At 39.3% G+C, this 21,018-nt stretch overlaps 1 protein-coding gene across 5 annotated transcripts in view; it reads left to right on the plus strand.

Moving 5' to 3' along the window:
• The window catches only part of NF1 (neurofibromin 1), a 293,463-nt gene that overhangs the window by 143,833 nt on the left and 128,612 nt on the right, over positions 1 to 21,018 (plus strand). For all 5 annotated transcript variants that reach the window (XM_050763771.1, XM_050763772.1, XM_050763768.1 and 2 more), the window contains 12 exons: positions 1 to 74; positions 309 to 392; positions 1,811 to 2,251; positions 2,625 to 2,764; positions 3,050 to 3,172; positions 3,632 to 3,715; positions 4,857 to 4,973; positions 5,484 to 5,665; positions 5,786 to 5,997; positions 8,741 to 8,902; positions 9,047 to 9,150; positions 18,368 to 18,503. In XM_050763771.1, the coding sequence (XP_050619728.1) occupies positions 1 to 74; positions 309 to 392; positions 1,811 to 2,251; positions 2,625 to 2,764; positions 3,050 to 3,172; positions 3,632 to 3,715; positions 4,857 to 4,973; positions 5,484 to 5,665; positions 5,786 to 5,997; positions 8,741 to 8,902; positions 9,047 to 9,150; positions 18,368 to 18,503 (1,859 nt within the window). The remainder of the gene's footprint in view (positions 75 to 308; positions 393 to 1,810; positions 2,252 to 2,624; positions 2,765 to 3,049; positions 3,173 to 3,631; positions 3,716 to 4,856; positions 4,974 to 5,483; positions 5,666 to 5,785; positions 5,998 to 8,740; positions 8,903 to 9,046; positions 9,151 to 18,367; positions 18,504 to 21,018) is intronic.

Consider the following 21,018-nt stretch of genomic DNA (forward strand, 5'->3'; position numbering starts at 1 on the left):
GAAGAGCAGCACTTCAGAAAAGAGTGATGGCACTGCTGAGGCGCATTGAGCATCCCACTGCAGGAAACACTGAGGTATGCCCTTAGCAACAGAAACACCCCTTCCAGGCGCCCACCCTCAATTTTGGAAGCCTCTTGTTACGTATGTGTGATCAGGAATAGCTTTTGAAGTAAATCTAAGATATGTGCATATTACAAGTATAATATCTGAGTATTTAATATACCTCAAGTTTGAAACTTGACTGTTGCTCATGGATGTTTAGCTCTAGACTTAAAGTTGTTTTCAAGTGATAACTGCCTTCATTTTAGGCTTGGGAAGATACACATGCAAAATGGGAACAAGCAACAAAACTAATCCTTAACTATCCAAAAGCCAAAATGGAAGATGGCCAGGTAAGTTTGTAAAGTTGACTTTTGTCTATTAATTGATCTGCTAAATATATGTACTTCACTTTGGTAATCTTTCATGAGTCACTCAGTAAAGTAAGCATATAGTTGTCTGAAGACTGATATTTAATTGTGGTTTATCTAGACCTGTACTTTGTAATATGGTAGCCACTAGCATGTGTGATGATTTAACTTAAATTTTAACATAATTAAAATTAAATAAAATTTAGTTCCTCAATCATATAGTAGCCACATTGCAAGTACCCAGTAGCCACATTTGACAATTACTTACTCTGTTGGGCAGCAGAGAGAGAAAATGTTCCCATCATCACAGAAATACTGGGCAGCATTCCTAGAGACTGTTTGTTGCAGAGACCATTTCTTTACCTTTTCTTGCTCTTTCTCCCTTCATCAGGGTGTTTCACAGAATTTTCAGAAAAGGAGCAACAGAGGCAGAGAAGAGTTAACATGGAAACAATTCATTTTGCTATTTTGTTAGGTATTCTAATTAAGGAATGTCTTAGGCAGTAGATTGAGCCCATAGAGTAAATGAAATTTTAAAATGTGGACAGTTCATTCAACTATTACTATTCACTGTGTTACCCGTTACTTTGGAAATTAATGATCAGTTGGTGTTTGTGTGTACTTGATTTGTAATGTTCATATTGCTCTCATTATTAGGTGATTTATAAAAACTGGTTATTTCCCCATTTTTTTGGTCATGCTTAATTACAATAAGAAAAAAGTTACATTTTTGTGAAGCAAAATTATGTACCTAATACCTTTATTTGAAGGGGACATGTAGCTTTAGAATGAAAACTTTTGGAGGGTTTAATATAATATATAATTACATGCCATACAATTCACCCATTTAAATTATCCAATTCAGTGACTGTTTTTAGTATATTCACAGAGTTGTGCAACCATCACCACAATCAAGTTTTAGAACAATTTCATCAATTGAGAAAAAAACCCTGTACCCTTTAGCTATCTCTGCCTCTAACCACCCCCCACCCGCTTTCTTGCCTCTCTTCCCCTAACTTCTCCAGCCCTAGGCAACCACGAATCTACTTTCTGTCTCTGTAGATTTGCCTATTCTGGATATTTTCTGTAAATGGAATTAATAGAATATGCGGGCTTTTGTGATTAGCTTCTTTCACTTAGCATAATGTTTCCAAGGTTCATCCATGTGAAATCAAAGCTTTTTGAAAGAAATTTGATACTCGGGTGATTATATTAGTATAAGATAAAAATAAATCAGTGGCTCTTTAAAAATGTGTATGGTAATTTTGGGGGTTGATTTTAATGTATTTTTTACATTTTTTGTACTTTTGTCATGGAATAAATGTTGGATAAAGAATAATTTGTCAAGTCTCAACTAATTAAGGTTTAATTCATGCTTTGCACAAAAATTTTGTGTTTAGGCTGCTGAAAGCCTTCACAAGACCATTGTTAAGAGGCGAATGTCCCATGTGAGTGGAGGAGGATCCATAGATTTGTCTGACACAGACTCCCTACAGGAATGGATCAACATGACTGGCTTCCTTTGTGCCCTTGGGGGAGTGTGCCTCCAGCAGAGAAGCAATTCTGGCCTGGCAACCTATAGCCCACCCATGGGTCCAGTCAATGAACGTAAGGGTTCCATGATTTCAGTGATGTCCTCAGAGGGAAACGCAGATACACCTGTCAGCAAATTTATGGATCGGCTCTTGTCCTTAATGGTGTGTAACCATGAGAAAGTGGGACTTCAAATACGGACCAATGTTAAGGATCTGGTGGGTCTAGAATTGAGTCCTGCTCTGTATCCAATGCTATTTAACAAATTGAAGAATACCATCAGCAAGTTTTTTGACTCCCAAGGACAGGTAAAGTGTTCTCTTTTTTATTTTTCACTTTTCCCTATGAATAGAGTGACGTGTTTGAAACAAGCCTTTTTCTTTGAGATTATTTAAATTAGGTACTCATAGTTTTTAAAAATTTCCAAAAAATTGCAGAAAGAAGAGTCATCTCAATGTAGGGGTCAGCTTGCCTCTTAGGAACTCTGGTGTGTACATGTGCTTGAGGGTATACATGCCTTGTGTATGGGTACGAGTGTCTTCGTATATCTGTATGCTTGTTTGGCTCTGTGCCTGTGGGTGCACTTACTTTGTGTGTTTAGATCAGTCAGTTTCATCTCTCTAGGGGGTCTGTCTTGTGGGCATTGATGGCAAATCTTTAATATATTTGTTCTTTCTATAGGTTTTATTGACCGATACCAATACTCAGTTTGTAGAACAAACCATAGCTATAATGAAGAACTTGCTAGATAATCATACCGAAGGCAGCTCTGAACATCTGGGGCAAGCTAGCATTGAAACAATGATGTTAAATCTGGTCAGGTAAGCGTTCTACTGAAATATAGCAGAAACATTTTAGGAGATAAGAAAAACCTCTTACACATTGATATTGGTGGTAATTGATAAAATAATTTGCCATTCTTTACTGCACACAAACTAGGGTGTGACAATAAGGTAACCAGAAGTTGTGTATGTTCTTTTCTAAATAAATATCTTATTGTTTTCGAACTTAAATTTAATTCATTTTACTTGATGACTAAAGTACTTTGAATGCCTTCTCCTTTGTCTATATCTGATAATTTTTTTATTGTTTCTATGTCTCTATAGGTATGTTCGTGTGCTTGGGAATATGGTCCATGCAATTCAAATAAAAACGAAACTGTGTCAGTTAGTTGAAGTAATGATGGCAAGGAGAGATGACCTCTCATTTTGCCAAGAAATGAAATTTAGGTGAGTTCTCAAAAGAGCAGTGTAGGGTCTTGTAAATCTTAATATGTTCAATGAAGTACAGGAAAAGAGTAGATACATGGTTATTGGTAGAAAGGAGGACATGAAAAGAGAGCAATTTACATGTTTGTTTTTCTCTATATCTCTTCTCAAATTTCCCTAAGCTTTGTGCCTGTGACAGTGCTCCCTTTTTCTAAAACTATGCTATAATTGAGCTAAGAATTTGATTCTGTTTCCAATCTGATACCATAACTAAGGGCCATGATGGAGGGTAAATATCGATGTTGCTTGTTCCCTTCTGGCTTTTATGTCTGTGATAGCAGTATCTCTTTTATAAAGTCATCATGTCACTTAGGTTATCTGGGAAATTATTTGCACTATAAGAAATCTTACATGACTAAAGGTGTGTGTGTGGCTTCAAAAAAATTGTTTGCTGTTTCTCTTTCCTCCACCATTCTATAGGAATAAGATGGTAGAATACCTGACAGACTGGGTTATGGGAACATCAAACCAAGCAGCGGATGATGATGTAAAGTGTCTTACAAGGTAAAAAAGGGAATGACCTTCAAGTATTAGTGGGTTTTACTGTGAGAATTATAACTACTTCATTATAGCTTTATACTTGTATTTTATGTGTATTTAAACTTTTTAGATGCCAAACTTTTGTGTTTGAAATATGTGAAGACACTAATCTTTATTACTGCTTTTTTTTGACTGATAGACTTTCAGTAAAAATAAATGTGAAAGAGCGATATGTTTGGGAAGTTAGTGTTGCTAGGTTATGAAGAATAGTATAGAGTTATTGGGAAATAAGATACATAAAGCTTCAGATTGCATTTATGTTATGATTAGATAAAGGTATTACTTGAGGAACTCATTGTGTTGAATCTTTCTAAGAAATAATTGATTTCCTGATTCAAGCACCAGAGACGGAAAAAAAAAGGAAATAATTAAGTCTGCTTTAATGATAAATACTTATTGACACATATCAGAAAGTGATTAAACACTATGGACTGTATAATAAGCATTCACATATGTTTCTTTGACCAAGCCAAGCTTTATAATACAGTCTTCTCTCAGGATCTGTCAGGGATTAGTTCCAGGAACCACTCCCCAAACCGCTGCCCACATCTCACTCCCATGAACACTAAAATCCACAGATGCTCAAGTCTCTGACGTAAAATGTCATAGTATTTGCATATACACTGTGCACATCCTCCCATATATTTTAAATTATCTTTCGGTTACTTATAATATCTAATACAATATAAATGTTATATAAATAGTTGTTATATCATATTGTTTAGGGAATAACAACAAAGAAAAATCTGCACATGTTGAGTGCAGATGAAACCCTACTTTTTTTTCCCCCAACTTTCTTCAGTCCGTGGTTGGATGAATCCATGGATATAGAACTCACTGATAGAGAGGGCTAATTGTACATTCTAAATTTAAGGTAGTCATTTTGCCAAGATTACTTTGTAGAAAGTAAGTATTACCTTCTCCCCATTTGAGATGATTTTGTATTCTGGGATCTGCATATTAACTCAAATTATTTGGGTTGTGCTAATAATTTGTTTAATGAAATAGATATTTCCTAAGGCTTATATCCGTTAGTAAGAGGTTTATTTGAGGGGAAGCAAAAGAGCCTGAAAGATTTATGGTCTCTAAATTTTTTTTTTTCCAGAGATTTGGACCAGGCAAGCATGGAAGCAGTAGTTTCACTTCTAGCTGGTCTCCCTCTGCAGCCTGAAGAAGGAGATGGTGTGGAATTGATGGAAGCCAAATCACAGTTATTTCTTAAGTAAATTTCGGTCACCAAAAAACATAAAGCAAAAAGCAAATAAAGCCCCCCACCACACACACAAAAACAAGTAATCCCCATGACAGGACTAGGATAGGAAAATAACTGTGTTTTGTGATTTTTTTAAAGAAAATAATATGATCAGTGAAATTTTACTTATAATAAAACCCAAATTGCTTCATTAAGTCATTTACAAAAGTGACATTGTCTAAGCTGTTTGGACCACTAATTTTATATACTAAACATTAAAAGTGACACATTTAACCAGGTTACATTACATCTATTTGATGCTTATGTTATGAAGGGTATACTAGGCTATATCAGCTAAAATCATGTCCAACATAGCACACTTCATAATGAGCCACCCTGGCTGATTATCCTGAGAGAGGAGAGAAACAGTTAACCCAGGGCCAGTCACACCATGCACATATGATTGTTTTGGAATGTCTGGTTAGCTTTCTAGTTGATACGGCCTTCCCTACGTAAAGGTCGGTTTTTTTTATTTCTCAGATACTTCACATTATTTATGAACCTTTTGAATGACTGCAGTGAAGTTGAAGATGAAAATGCACAAACAGGTGGCAGGAAACGTGGCATGTCTCGGAGGCTGGCATCACTGAGGCACTGTACAGTCCTTGCAATGTCAAACTTACTCAATGCCAACGTAGACAGTGGTCTCATGCACTCCATAGGTGAGATCAAAAGAAAGTTTCATTTAGAAATACAAAACCTAGAGAACTGGCATGTAAGATAAGCAAAAATTACTTCAGCAAGGCCATGTTAGTAAATTGGCATCTGTTTGTCCACATTAGGCTTAGGTTACCACAAAGATCTCCAGACAAGAGCTACATTTATGGAAGTTCTGACAAAAATCCTTCAACAAGGCACAGAATTTGACACACTTGCAGAAACGGTATTGGCTGATCGGTTTGAGAGATTGGTGGAACTGGTCACAATGATGGGTGATCAAGGAGAACTCCCTATAGCGATGGCTCTGGCCAATGTGGTTCCTTGTTCTCAGTGGGTAAGTGCATAGAGTAAGCGGGAAAGAAAAGTACCTGGCATATAGCAAATCCTTCAGACTATATTTGTTCAGTAAGTGCTTGTTGAATGAATGCGTAAAACTTTAGGGCCAGAATAAATCTTTTTTTTTTTTTTTTTTTTTTGGAGATGGGGTCTCGCTCTGTATCCTAGGCTGGAGTGCAGTGGCCCAGTTTTGGCTCATTACAACCTCCGCCTCCTGGGTTCAAGCAATTCTCCTGCCTCAGCCTCCCAAGTAGCTGGGAGTACAGGCATCCGCCACCACTCCTGGCTAATTTTTTGTATTTTCAGTAGAGACGGGGTTTTACCATATTGGCCAGTCTGGTCTTGAACTACTGACCTTGTGATCCGCCCACCTCGGCCTCCCAAAGTGCTGGGATTACAGGCTTGAGCCACCGCACCCGTCCCAGAAGAAATCTTAGAAGATGTTTAGTTAGGTGATTTTTCAGCTGTAGGGAAATGGTTGGCACCGCTAGACCTGACTGGTGTTCTATATCTTTCCATCCTACTAAAAAGTTCCGTTTAAACACTGATTAAAAATCGCTGATCTACTCTGGTGTCTTCATATATTTGATAAGGTAATTAGGTTAAACCTAATTTTAGTTAGTTGTTGCAACACTGGAGCTGGAATCCACAGTTTGTGCCTGTGTACTACCTCCAGTTTGCTATTCTTTTCCCCAGAATGTCTTATACAATTTTTAAAAATGTAAGTACTTTTTATTTGCATTTGATATTATGATATTTGTTTTAAACACTAAAAACATCATATGGCTATTAGGTCTCTCTCTTAATTTAATGAAAAATTTTCCTAAAATCACATCATTCTTAATACATGCTAAAACGTTGAGAAGGGTTGTTGTTGCTTTCCAGTGTTAAAAGGCTATTTGCTTTTTATTGTACCAAAACTGATTTCAGTTGTAGTAAATTATGACTAATAAGGTAATCTGTCGTCGTTATACCTGTACTTAAAGTAAAATTTTTTATACCTGTACTTAAAGTAGAATTAAAACTCCTTATCCTGTCCTACAAGGCTCTACCTGATCTGGGCCCTGCCTCAGAGATCTCTAACATCATCTTATGCTATTTTCTTTCTTGTTCACCAAAGCCACACCAGCTACCTTTCTGTCCCTCCTTGTTAGACTTGTTTCTGCCTTAGAGCACCCTTGCTTCTGCCACCACCTGAAATGCTTCTTCTCTGGTATTTTATTTTGGTGAGAACACGTAGCATGAGATCTACCCTCTAACAGATTTTTAAGTGTATAATACAGTATTGCTGTCTGTAGGCACAATGCTGCACAGCAGATCTCTAGAACTTACCTTGTATAACTGAAATTTTACACTCATTGATTAGCAACAGCCCCAAATTATTGAAACCTTCTTGAAGCCTAAAATTAGTTCACAGATGTTCAAATGTTTTGAAAATGGATGTTCTGAATTATCTTATTAGCACCTATTTATAATTAGCCATGAAAATACTCAGTAATTTTTTAAATTAAGAATCAGTTAAGGGCCGGGTGTGGTGGCTCACACCTGTAATCCCAGCACTTTGGGAGGCCCTAGGTGGGTGGATCACAAGGTCAGGAGATCGAGACCATCCTGGCTAACACTGTGAAACCCTGTCTCTACTGAAAAAAAATACAAAAAAATTAACCGGGCGTGGTGGCAGACGCCAACAGTCCCAGCTACTCGGGAGGCTGAGGCAGGAGAATGGCATGAACCCGGGAGGTGGAGCTTGTAGTGAGCCAAGATCACACCACTGCGCTCCAGCCTGGGTGACAGAGCGAGACTCCGTCTCAAAAAAAAAAAAAAAAATTCAGTTAAGTTCAAGTAGCTTTAATTCGTTGAGTTTTATATTAAATGACTTTGAGAAGGAATTTTCTGTTAGGCCAGATCTCACCTATAACATTATTGTAATCCTGGGATCAGGCAAGAATTAGAGAGCTATGGGCCATGATCCTGGCCTTTGTTGTTACTGCTTGAGGATTGAGGCATCTTTTTATAGCTTCCCCTATTCTCTATAAATTTCTTCTTATCATGTGATTAAACAGTGGTTTACCATTAGATCATTTTTTCTTGAGTGTACCCCAAACTGCTTTACTACAGGGAGTTATAAAGGATGTCATTTAGGTAATAGATAGGAATTTCAGCCCTCATCCTTACACCTCTAGCTTTGTATGTAAATCTGACTGATCTCTGGGTTCTGAATGCCCAATTCCTTTTCTTCCTGATTTCTCAAAAATCCTATAGTCTTTCTGTTTTTGTCATGTCTCTGCCTAGTATATATTCAGTATTCACTGAGTTCCCCTGACTGTATGAGAAGAGAGTAGAACTCTTCTGATCATCAGTCTTATTTCTGCTCTGTGCAAATGCTTGTACAAATCAAACTAAATTCTTTGCTGTCATCTTCTGTTTCTGTTCTCTTTCATTTTGTGATGTAATTTGAGCTGAATCTTGGAGGTTTTGTCTCCTGGTAAAGCCTAGGCCTCTCTCAATAGCTTTCACCAGTTAATCCTTGGAATTAACAGCTATTGTAGACATCGTATATAGTCATCTATCATAAACAATGTACACAGTTAAATCTCAGGATAAATATTAATCAGTCACCATTTGCCTTAATTTAGCAAGTGGTTGTCAACTTTGGGTTTACATTTTTGCTACTCTTTAGCTTTCTACCTAAGAACAAAAATGGGATTGTTTGCACTAAGCTGATTTTGTTTTGTTCTCAGGATGAACTAGCTCGAGTTCTGGTTACTCTGTTTGATTCTCGGCATTTACTCTACCAACTGCTCTGGAACATGTTTTCTAAAGAAGTAGAATTGGCAGACTCCATGCAGACTCTCTTCCGAGGCAACAGCTTGGCCAGTAAAATAATGACGTTCTGTTTCAAGGTTTGTATCATTCAGTTTGTGTGCGTGTATGTGCTGACATATGTCAAGTAATGATTATGTACAGATGTGCAGGACTGATTGTCTTCTTTTAAGGTAAAATATATGGAGCAGGCATAATCAACTCCTACTCATGCATTTCTGTAGGTATATGGTGCTACCTATCTACAGAAACTCCTGGATCCTTTATTACGAATTGTGATCACATCCTCTGATTGGCAACATGTTAGCTTTGAAGTGGATCCTACCAGGTTTGTCATCTTTTCACATAGAACTGCTCTGGTTTTTTTTGTTTTGTTTTGTTTTGTTTTTTACATGAAGCAAGGCCTCTTCTCCCCTTGATCATTAAAATTAGTTTTTAATTATAAAAGTTATATACAAATACACTTTAATGATATCTGTAATTTTTTTTAAGGTATCCTTTTTTTTTATTTGCCTTAGATCCAGGGACAGACTGGAGAAAGGTGTCTTTGACTTCCACCTCCAGAGACTGTTACTAGTTAAGTCTATTCCACTGTCATTTTTCCATGCATTTGCATATTCATATACAGTCACTCACCTGCATACTCTTTTTCTAACTCACTTCTCCTATGATGAGGAGTGACTTAGGAGAAGGGAAAGAGGCTAATAGGTAATGTAGGGTGCAGTTTATTTATTTGTCTTTTTTTTTTTTTATTTGAGACAGTCTCATTCTGCCATTCAGGCTGGAGTGCAGTGGTGCAGTCTTGGCTCACTGCAGCCTCCACCTCCCAGGTTCATGTGATTCTCCTGCCTCAGCCACCTGAGTAGCTGGGATTACAGGCATGCGCCACCACACCCAGTTAATTTTTTTTTTTTTTTTGTATTTTTAGTAGAGATGGTGTTTCACCATGTTGGCCAGGCTGGTCTCAAACTCCAGACCTCAGGTGATCTGCCTGCCTTGGCCTCCAAAAGTGCTGGAATTACAGGTGTGAGCCACCATGCCCAGCCCAGAGTGCAGTTTAAACCACCATTTCTGTGAAGCTTTCTCTGTCTGTTACCAGGTACTACCCATGAACAAAGAAATATGCTTTGTTCTGTGCCTCACACCACCATTGTAACAATTGGGATGGTTTATGAGTTTATCTCCCCTCTAGAGTGTTGGCTCTTAGACATTTTTACATCTTTATATCCTTCCATGAGTATTTAGCATGGTGTCTGCCTTATAGTGAACATTTTATAAATATTTGTTAAGTGAATAAATTTTAACTGATTTTCTTATGCTTACTTTTTATAAGCCACATGTTAAGATGTTCTTGTCTTTCAGTTAGGACTTTATTTGCCATGTGTATGTTTATTTTTTATTTTTTATTTTTTATTTTTGGCTTTTTTTTTTGAGACACAGTCTTGCTTTGTCACACAGGCTGGAGTGTAGTGGCGTAATCTTGGCTCACTGCAACCTCTGCCTCCTGGGTTCAAGTGATTCTCCTGCCTCAGCCTCTTGAGCAGCAGGGATTACAGGTGCCCACCACGATGCCTGGCTAATTTTTGTATTGTCAGTAGAGATGGTGTTTCACCATGTTGGTCAGGCTGGTCCTGAACTCCTGACCTCAAGCAATCCACCCCCCTCGGTCTCCCAAAGTGCTGGGATTACAGGTGTGAACTACCATGCCCAACCATGTAATATCTTTTTTCTTTCCTTTATTTTCAGTCTGTGTTTCTCCTTGTAGGTGAAGTCTGTTTCTTGTAGGCAACAGATTTTTGGGTCATGGGTTTTTTTTTGTTTGTTTGTTTGTTTTTAATCCATTCAACCACTCTTACGTCTTTTGATTGGAGAATTTAGTCCATTTACATTCGATGTTATTATTGACAAGGACTTACTCCTGCTATTTTGTTATTTGTTTTCTGGTTGTTTTGTGGTCTTCTCTTCCTTCTTTTCTTCCTTCCTGCCTTCCCTTTAGTAAAAGTGATTTTTACAGGTGGTATGTTTTAATTTCTTGCTTTTTATTTTTTGTACATCTGTTTTATGTTTTTGATTTGAGGTTACCATGAGGCTTGCCAATAATAGTTTATGAGCCATTCTTTTAAGCTGATGACAAGTTAGCACTGATTGCATAAAGCAGCAAACAAGCAAAAAGAAAACTAATAAAAACTCTACACTTTAACTTTATCCCCCCACTTTTTAACTTTTTGTTGTTTTTATGTATACCTTATTATACTGTGTCTTGAAAAGCTGTAGTTATTATTTTTAAAAGGCTCATCTTTTAGTCTTCTCAAGATAGTAGTTCATACCACAATTACAGTGTTATAATATTTTGTGTATTTACTACTACCAGTGAGTTTTGTACCTTCAGATGATTTCTTACTGCTTGTTAATATCCTTTTCCTTTTGATTGAAGAACTCCCTTTAGCATTTCTTCTAGGACAGGTCTGGCATTGATAAAATCCCTCAGCTTTTGTTTGTCTAGGAAAGTCTTTATTTCTCCTTCGTATGTGAAGGATATTTTCACTGGATATACTGTTCTAAGGTAAAAGTGTTTTTTTTTTTCCTTTAGCACTTGAAATATGTCATGCCACTCTCTCCTGGCCTCTAAGGTTTCCACTGAGAAGTCTGCGGCCAGATGTATTGGAGCTCCATTGTATGTTATTTGTTTCTTTTCTCTTGCTACTTTTAGGATCCTTTCTTTATCCTTGACCTTTGGGAGTCTGATTATTAAATATCTTGAGTTAATCTTTGGTTTAAATCTGTTTGGTGTTCTGTAACCTTCCTGGACTTGAATATTGATAAATATCTTTCTCTAGGTTTCATAAGTGCTCTGTTATTACCTCTTTGAATAAATTTTCTACTGCTCTTTCTACCTCCTTTTTTTTTTTTTTTTTTTTTTTTTTTTGAGACGGAGTTTCTTGTCACCCAGGCTGGAGTGCAATGGTGCAACCTCTGCCTCTACCTCCTCTTTAAGGCCAGTAACTCTTAGATTTGCTCTTTTGAGGCTGTTTTCTGGATCTTGTAAGCATGCTTCATTCTTTCTTATTCTCTTTTGTCTCCTCTGTGTATTTTCAAATAGACTGTCTTCAAGCTCACTAATTCTTCGGCTTCATCAATTTTGCTTTTAAGAGACTCTGATGCATTCTTCAGTATGTCAGTTGCATTTTTCATCTCCAGAATTTCTGCCTGGTTCTTTGTAATTGTTTCAATCTCTTCATTAAATTTATCTGGTAGGATTCCCATTCCTTCTCCACATTATCATGGATTTCCTTGAGCATCCTCAAAACAGCTATTTTGAATCCTCGGTCTGAGAGGTCACATATCTCTGTCTCTCCAGGATTGATCACTGGTGCCTTATTTAATTCGTTTGGTGGGTCATGTTTTTCTGGATGGTCTTGATGCTTATGGATGTTCATTAGTGCCTGGGCATTGAAGAGTTAGATATTTTTGTAGTATTTGTAGTCTGGGCTTATTTGTACCTATCCTTCTGGGGAAGGCTTTCCAAGTATTTGAAGGCACTTGGGTGTTGTTATCTAAGTCTTTGGTCACTGCAGCTATATCTGCTTTAGGGGACACTCCAAGCCCAGTAATGCTGTGGCTCTTGTACACTCTTAGCAGTACCACCTTGGTGGTCTTGGGTAAGATCCTAGAGAATTCCCTGGGTTATCAAATGGAGACTCTTGTTCTCTTCCCTTACTTTCCTCTAAACAAACAGAGTCAGTCTGTCTCTCTTTCTCTCTCTCTTTCTGTCTGTGTGTGTGTGTTGAGCTGCCTGTAGCTGGGGGAGGGGCGACACCAGCAGCCCTGTGGCCACCACCACTGGGAGTGCACTGGGTCTTGCCCAAGGCCTGCAGTACTGCTGCCTGACTACCACCTATGTTCACTCAAGGCCCAAGGGCTCTACAGTCAACAGGTGGCAAACCCAGCCAGGCTTGTGTTCTTCCCTTCAGGCAGTGAGTTTTCCATGGGTCCAGAGATGCTGTTCAGGAGCCAGTGACTAGAGTTGGATACATTAGAGATCTATGTAGTGCTCTATTCTGCTGCGGCTAAGGATTAAGCTGGCACCCAAGCTGTAAGACAAAGTCCTTCCCACTCTTCCCTCCTCTTTTCTCAAGCAGAGGAGTCTTTTCCTATGGCCGCCATTGCCCCAGGCCCATGGTGAGAGCTGCCTGGCTATCACTGATGTTCACTCAAGGCTCAAGGGCTCTTCATTCAGCTTGTGGTGAAGGCTGCTAGTTCTGAGTCTCTCCCTTAAGGCCATGGGGCTCCCCTCTAACCCAGGGCAGGCCCAGGAAAGTCTTCCAGGAGCCAAGGCCTGGAATCTGGGACCCCAGGAACCTACTTAGTGCTCTACCCCACTGTGTCGAGCTGGTACCCAAGTTGCAACACAGAGTCCTCTTTATTCTTACCTCTTCTTTCTTCAAGCAGAAGGGATCTGTCTCCATGGCCACCACAGTTGGTAATGTGCTGGGTAACACCTGAAGCCAGCATGTCTCCCAAGTCTCACCCAAGGACCACAACAAGTACTTACTGGCTATCCCTGCTGGTTATTCGGGGCCAAGGGCTCTTTAGTCAGCAGGTGATGAGTTCTGCCAGGACTGGGTCCTTCCTTTTAAGACAGCAGATTCCCTTCTGGCCCAGGGTTTGTTTAGGAGTGTTGTCTGGGAGCTAGGGCCTGGAATGGGGGCCTTAGGACTCTGCCTGGTGCCCTCTCCTACTGTGGCTAAGCTGGTAGTTGCAAGACAAGGTCCTCTTTACTCTCTCCACTCTTGTATTTGAACAGAGGGAAGGTGTCTGTTGGAGCTACGAACTGAGCTGAGCTGCCTGGGTTTGGGAGAGGGGTGATATAAGCATTCCCTTGGCTGCCCTGGCTGTCTCACTAGGTCTACCCCAAGTCCACTGGCTCTGAGCCCAGCACAGCACCAGGACTTACCCAGAAACTGCAGTCCTTGTGTCCCTAGACTGCCTTTCAAGTTTATTTAGGACTTCGGGGCACTTGAGCTCTTGGTGGTGGGGCTTGCTGGAAGTCAGGTTTCAACAACTGGGATGGGTGATTTACCTCTGGCTAGGTCTGTTCTAAGTTCTCTATCCGTGAGCACTAGTTGAGCTCTGCCCTGTGTTGCTTTCTGCTATGACAGGGCAGCATTGAGTTCTTATGCAAAGCTCCATAATCACTGCTCTGTCCGTCCCCCAAATGCAGATTTTCTTTGCACACCATGGGGCCACTGCCAGGAGGTGAAGCAAGGGTGATATAGGTAATTCAAGACAGTTTTTCCTACCCACTTCAGTGCCTCTTTCCTTAATATGATGTTAAGACCAGGTGTTTTGATTACTTACCTGATTTTCAGTTCTTATGAAGGTGCCTTTTTTGTATGGATGATTGTTCAGATTGGTGTTCCAATAGGGGGGACGATCCCTGGAGGCTTCCATTCAGCCATCTTGCTCCACCTCCAATTCTGAAGCTGGTTCTTTGAAAATCAACTTGAGCGAAAAGTTTTTTACACAGGAACACTTGAATAATTGAACACAGATGTTCATTGTAGTTCAGAATTACTAGAATATTCAACAGGTTACCATTGGCATGTGGGAAGCAAGAGAGCACTGTGGCTAGAACGTATTGTTTTATAGGGAAACCTGAAATGGACTGCAGTGTTCCTGCTGCTATGCTGACTAAAAAAAAAAAAAAAAAAAAAAGGCAATTGTCCGGGTTTCTAGCAGTCTCTTTGAGCCTTGTTAAAGAAATTGTTAATCTCATTCATACCCACCAATTTCTAGGCCTCCTTATCTAAGATTTGGATTACTGTTGTATCTTAACGTTCTGCCTGCATATAATCCCCATATTTAGACAGTCTCTTCAATTAGCCACATATTGCAAGTTCATTTTCCTCCTCTGGCTTCCTAACAATCATCAGCCATTCTCCAATGGATACCAACCAGGTGTCCTTGTGATTCAGTTCAACCGTGACACTGTTTACCTGGAGTGAACATCAGATTTCCCACAGGATGAGGGCTGAGTGAGATTGCCACCACTAAAGATGCCAATTACAAGCCACAGGTTGTTACCTGTGCTTCTCACAGCCTCACCTTGAGTTGGATTAATTTGCTAGAATGGCTCACAGAACTCAGGGGCATACTTTACTTTCATTTGCTTACTTACTATAAAGGATATCACAAAGGGTACAGATGAACAGCCAGATGGAAAAGATGCACACAGGGCAAGGCATGTGGGAAGGGGCTTAGAGCTTCCATGCTGTCTCCAGATGCACTATCCTCTAGGCACCTCTGTGTGTTTGGCAACCTTTAAGCTCTTCAAACTCTGTTCGTTGGGTTTTTATGGTGGCCTCATTACGTAGGCATGATTGATTCAATCATGGGTGGTTGGTGATAAACTCAACCTTCAGCCTCTCTCCTCTCCTTGGAAGTTGGGGAATGGGGCTGAAAGTCTCAACCCTCTAATCATAACTTGGTCCTTCTGGTGACTAGCCCCATCTTGAAGCTCCCTAGGGCCTCCCAGCCACTGGTCATCTCATTATCATACAAAAGACACTCAGCACTTCCAGAGATTCCAAGGGTTTTAAGAGCAATGTGTCAGGAACCAGGAGCAGAGACCAAATATATGTTTATCACAATATCCTTGAGTTATTGTATTGAGTACTTAGTGTGGAATACCTGGTGTATATGTCTTTCTCCTTTTTGAAAAGGTCAAAAGGCAATTATTGTTGAATCCTCAGCACCTGACACTAAGATGGCAAATAGTAGATGTGCACTAAATGTTTATTGGATTGAACTGATTACCTGCCCTACCTACTTTCTCTTTCTGAAATACCCTTACTTCTTTTGTCTATGCAAATTCTGTGCCTCCTTTGGAACTCACCTGTTCAATGAAATATTTCCTGCTTTGCAGTCCATGCTAATTTCTGAACTCTTACTGTATTCAATGCTGTACCACACAGCAAACTCTTAAGGAATCTAGAGCAATGATGTAAGTGTCCAAAGCATTTCTGTAATACGTTAATTAATATAGAAACAAAATTACTAGTTAATCTGTTAAAACAAATAGTTACTCAGTACTTGCTGTGGTAAGGCACTGTGCTAGTCTTTAAGGGGACATAGGTAAACACTTCCTGCAAGGAGCTTACAGTTTAGTAAGAGGGATAAAACACATAACAAATAAGTGGTGAGTTTCATAAGGGATATATTTTGAGAGTTCAGATTAGGCTAGTTAGAGAGTAAAGGTTTGTGGATTTGATTGCTATTGGGTAAAATTTAAACTACATAAAGCAGGTATTATTATTCCTGTGTTATTGATGAGAAAAAATGACACCCAGAGAATTTAAGGATTGTGACCAAGCTCATAATGATCCATGACTGATACAGCTGAAATTTAAACCTAGTAAATCTGCCTGCGGAATCTCTTCCTTTAATCGCAACACCAGAGTTTAGAGGTGGTACTGATAAGAGTTAGCAACACCGGGGTGGGCGTGCTGGCTCATGCCTGTAATCCCAGCACTTTGGGAGGCTGGGGCAGGCAGATCATGAGGTCAAGAGATCAAGACCATCCTGGCCAACATGGTGAAACCCTGTCTCTACTAAAAATACAAAAATTAGCTGGGTGTGGTGTTGGTGCTCAGCTGTAGTCCCAGCTACTGGGGAGGCTGAGGCAGGAGAATCACTTGAACCCGGGAGGCGGAGGTTGCAGTGAGCTGAGATTGTGCCTCTGCACTCCAGCTTGGCAACAGAGCGAGACTCTGTCTCAAAAAAAAAAAAAAGCAACACTGATTGGATATGGGGAATAATGAAGTAGAGCAGGAAAAAGTGACATCAGAGATGGCCTGAACGATGTGATTAAGAAAGTGATAGTGCTGTTGATAGGGCACAGGGTAAGACATACGAGTATAAGGAAAAATCAGTTAATTTGGGGCATACTGATTTTTAGATATCAGTGGGGAGGGGACATCTAGCAGTTAGAAACGTCAGACTGGATGTGAAATGCAGTTCAAAATAAGGGAAACCTGAATGGCCACAAAATATCTAAAAGCATGTCTAACCTTAGTAGGAACTGTGGAAATAGAAGTTAAAAACATGAACTACCTCATGTTTTTCCCACCTACTAGTTTGGAGGGGAATAAGAATTCTTATACAGTACTAGCTTTAGAGCTATTTGGCAATTATCTAGTAAAGTTAAATCTGCATATACTCAATAACTCAGAAATTTGATTTTTAGGTAGCTGCCTTAGAGAAACTCTTATGTGCAAGAATGTTAATTGCAGTGGTGTCTATAAAGGTGAAAAATGTTTAATGTTCATTAATTAGAGAATAGATAAATCATGGTATACAATAGACTATTATGCAGTAAAGTGAACTATATATTCATCTATCAACATGGATATCAGAAACATGATATAGAGTGAAAGATGAAGGTTGCATTTTGTTACCATTGATGAAAAAATTAAAAACCTACATCATTCAGCTGGGCGTGGTGGCTTATGTTTGTAATCCCAGCATTTTAGGAGGCTGAGGCAGGTGGGTCACTTGAAGTCAGGAGTTCGAGGCCAGCCTGACCAACATGGTGAAACCCCGTCTCTACTAAAAATATATAATTAGCCGGGTGTGGTGGCGCATGCCCGCAATCCCAGCTACTTGGGAGACTGAGGCAGGAGAATCGCTTGAACTCGGGAGGCGGAGGTTGCAGTGAGCTGAGATTGTGTCATTGCACTGCAGCCTGGGCCACAAGAGTGAAACCCCATCCTCCCGACCCCTCCACCCTCCCACCCCCCCAAAAAGCCCTGCATCATTCATATGTGTGTGTTAATTTTTTCATACGGGCATATACACATAGAGGATTGTGAATTGGAAAAATATGTGCTATTCTTGTTTTATCTGTCCTCTCTCTCCCCCTTTTGTTGCTTGGGTATTTTAAAGCATATCTCAGAGATCATGTTTCTAACACATACAGACTTAAACACACACATGCGTGCGCAGCCTGAGTATTTCCACACAAGTTAAAGTTAGTAATCCTGAATAATATATCTAAGACTAGTTTTCTGTTAAATTTTTTTCAGTTATCTCAAAGTCGTCTTTTTTTTTATTTTTATTTTTATTTTTGAGATGCAGTCTTGCTCTCTCATCCAAGCTGGAGTGCAGCAGTGCAATCTTGGCTCACTGCAGCCTCCACCTCCCAGGTTCAAGCAATTCTCCTGCCTCAGCCTCCTGAGTAGCTGGGATTGCAGGCACCTGACTAATTTTTGTATTTTTAGTAGAGATGGGGTTTCACCATGTTGGCCAGGCTGGTCTTGAACTCCAACTTCAAACGATCTGCCAGCCTTGGCCTCCCAAAGTGCTGGGATTGCAGGTGTGAGCCACCGTGCCCTGTCAAAGTTGTCTTTTTTATAGTTGGTTGTTTAAAGATTCCAACGAAGTCCACACATTGCATTTGGCTTAATGTCTCTAAAAGAGTCTCCTTTAAGGAGTGATTTTTGTTATTTGTTTGAAACAGAAGTGTTAGGATTTTTATTTTTTTGTAGATTAGAACCATCAGAGAGCCTTGAGGAAAACCAGCGGAACCTCCTTCAGATGACTGAAAAGTTCTTCCATGCCATCATCAGTTCCTCCTCAGAATTCCCCCCTCAACTTCGAAGTGTGTGCCACTGTTTATACCAGGTATGCTTACAGTTAGAGATTACCATTATTAATCTAAAGTTAAATTATGAAGAATGCTTTATCAAAGAAGGATCTAGCTGCTGATGGTGTGTGGTTAACTATAATACTGAGTGAGTTTGGGTGAATAACACATTGAGAATTGTTGTTGGAATTGTCTTTGAAAAAACTTAAATATTACTTAGGCAACAGTTTGAAGTAAGAGAAGACTTTAAAATACTAAATTTTCCTTGCATTGGGAGCAAGTTTAAAATGCAGTGAATCCACTGGATGTGATGGGTGTGACTGAAATGAACATATTATGGATTTTTGTTGTTGTCGTCTATTAACCTAAATTATTTACAGGGTGTTTCACAGTTAAGGCGGGTCTCCTCCTCGCTTTTTTACCTTGTGAATTGCTTGATCATCTGTGATTTTGGTTTCTTCATTAATGTATAATTAGTTTGTGTCAGGTTTTCCCAGGATAGACTGATTGTTCTGTTTATTTTATGTAGCATGTTTCTTAAAAGAGATATTGCATCATCATCATTCAGACCAAATTATTAGACTTTCTAACATTAGCACTGCAAGTAATGCATCTGAATTCAGAAGATAGCCATAGTCATGGCCTTCTTTTTGAAGGAATTAGGTCTATGTTCTTTTATGCCTTCTACTGTGTTTCTGAATTGCACATTGCAGTTTTAGGAATTATTTATTCCAAGGGAGATCCTGCAAATGCACATTAGCCTTTTGGAAACTATGATTCTGGAAGAAACATTAGTGGGTCTGGAATTTGGGGTAGGGGTGGGTGTAAGGTAAATACAGTTATCAAAACCCATGTCTTTGTGTCTCTCTCTTTGCAGAGTCATCGCAGCCATTTGCTTTTTTTAGCACACGGCTTCAGTTGCTTAGAGACGTTAACAGCATCATTGAAATCACCATTTTAAAAGCTGTTTGAGGCTGCTCTATGTGAATTTTTTCCCCATTGCTATTTTTAAAGATGTATTTGTTCTATCTGTAAAAAAGCTTTTCACAGTATACCTAGATGATAAAACATACTTAACATTGTCTCTCTTAATTTATCATGACTTTTCTGTCTTTACAAAAAGACTCAAAGAAACTTAGGAAAATCCTACATAATTTTTTCAGCTAGTTAAATCTGACCCTAAAGGGTGGTTTAGTTATAATATGAAACTTAATACAGTGAATATCTTCTCTTAAGTTTGGGCTGTATTCAGGTTTCTCTTTAAATTTTATTTAGTAATTGTTCTATTGATGAAACTAGGCAGACAGGAAATAGCACATATTAAAAATAGTCTGGGTTGACTTCTTGGTTGGCTTTGTGGTAACTGGTGTCAGAGAGCAAGTGGGTTTCTAAAATGACAGTGGCTTTGACTTTAGCTGGTTAAAAGTGAATGGGGACTGACTACATAATTACATGGTCTAGGAGATTGTAGTAGAATTTCTTCATGTGGTTGTCATCCTAAAAGAAAAATCTTTTTGTATCATCAGCAAACTTGGAGACCATTTCAAGACCATGATTCTGATAATGTAAAAGGAACAGGTCTTAGCACTTACTTAGTACTTAAGAAATATTTAATGAAGAAATAAATTTCCCCATCCCTCCCACCTAAGTAAACAAGATTCTTGCCAGCTTTCATAGCTGAGAAAGGAGGAAAATAGTGAAAATAGAAAATAGATTTTTAAACACTATATGTGGTGGTTATTAAACAGTATGTTATGCTTTTTAGAGCACTTCACAATAAAATATCCTATATTAATAACAAACCTAGATTATTATGTTAAAATTTCACATAAAATTATTATCTTTAAAAACATGAATTAAATGTGGTATTAGTGCATTGAGTATTGGGTAAAAGCATTGTTGAAGAGCAGAGACAGTATGTTGTGTTGTTATTAAATAAGGCTTTATTTTTTAATTAGTAATTGGTAACATTTACTGATTAGAAAGAAAGATAGGGCCGGGCGCGGTGGCTCAAGCCTGTAATCCCAGCACTTTGGGAGGCTGAGACGGGCAGATCACGAGGTCAGGAGATCGAGACCATCCTGGCTAACACGGTGAAACCCGTCTCTACTAAAAAATACAAAAAACTAGCCGGGCGAGGTGGCGGGCGCCTGTAGTCCCAGCTACTCGGGAGGCTGAGGCAGGAGAATGGCGTAAACCCAGGAGGCGGAGCTTGCAGTGAGCTGAGATCCGGCCACTGCACTCCAGCCTGGGCGACAGAGCGAGACTCCGTCTCAAAAAAAAAAAAAAAAAAAGAAAGAAAGGAAAAACGCTTTGGTCTCAAGATAGTATTTTATTGAGTCTGCTCCCCAAACCTAGTTTTTTTCCTTTTCATTTGCTCTTTTTTTTTATTTGTCTTCCCTCTTCTGACTTCTTCTTGCCCCGTTGCCTTTGGCAGTAACACCAGTGTACCTTCCTGCCCTTCTGTGTTCTGCCTGGAGGGATAGTAGTCCCTTGGCTCCTGCTGTGGGACTTACTGGGGACATGTTGAAAGGGAAGTGAGTATATTGCTAG

The sequence above is a fragment of the Macaca thibetana genome, chromosome 16 (assembly GCF_024542745.1).
Source record: "Macaca thibetana thibetana isolate TM-01 chromosome 16, ASM2454274v1, whole genome shotgun sequence".
Lineage (NCBI taxonomy): Eukaryota > Metazoa > Chordata > Mammalia > Primates > Cercopithecidae > Macaca > Macaca thibetana.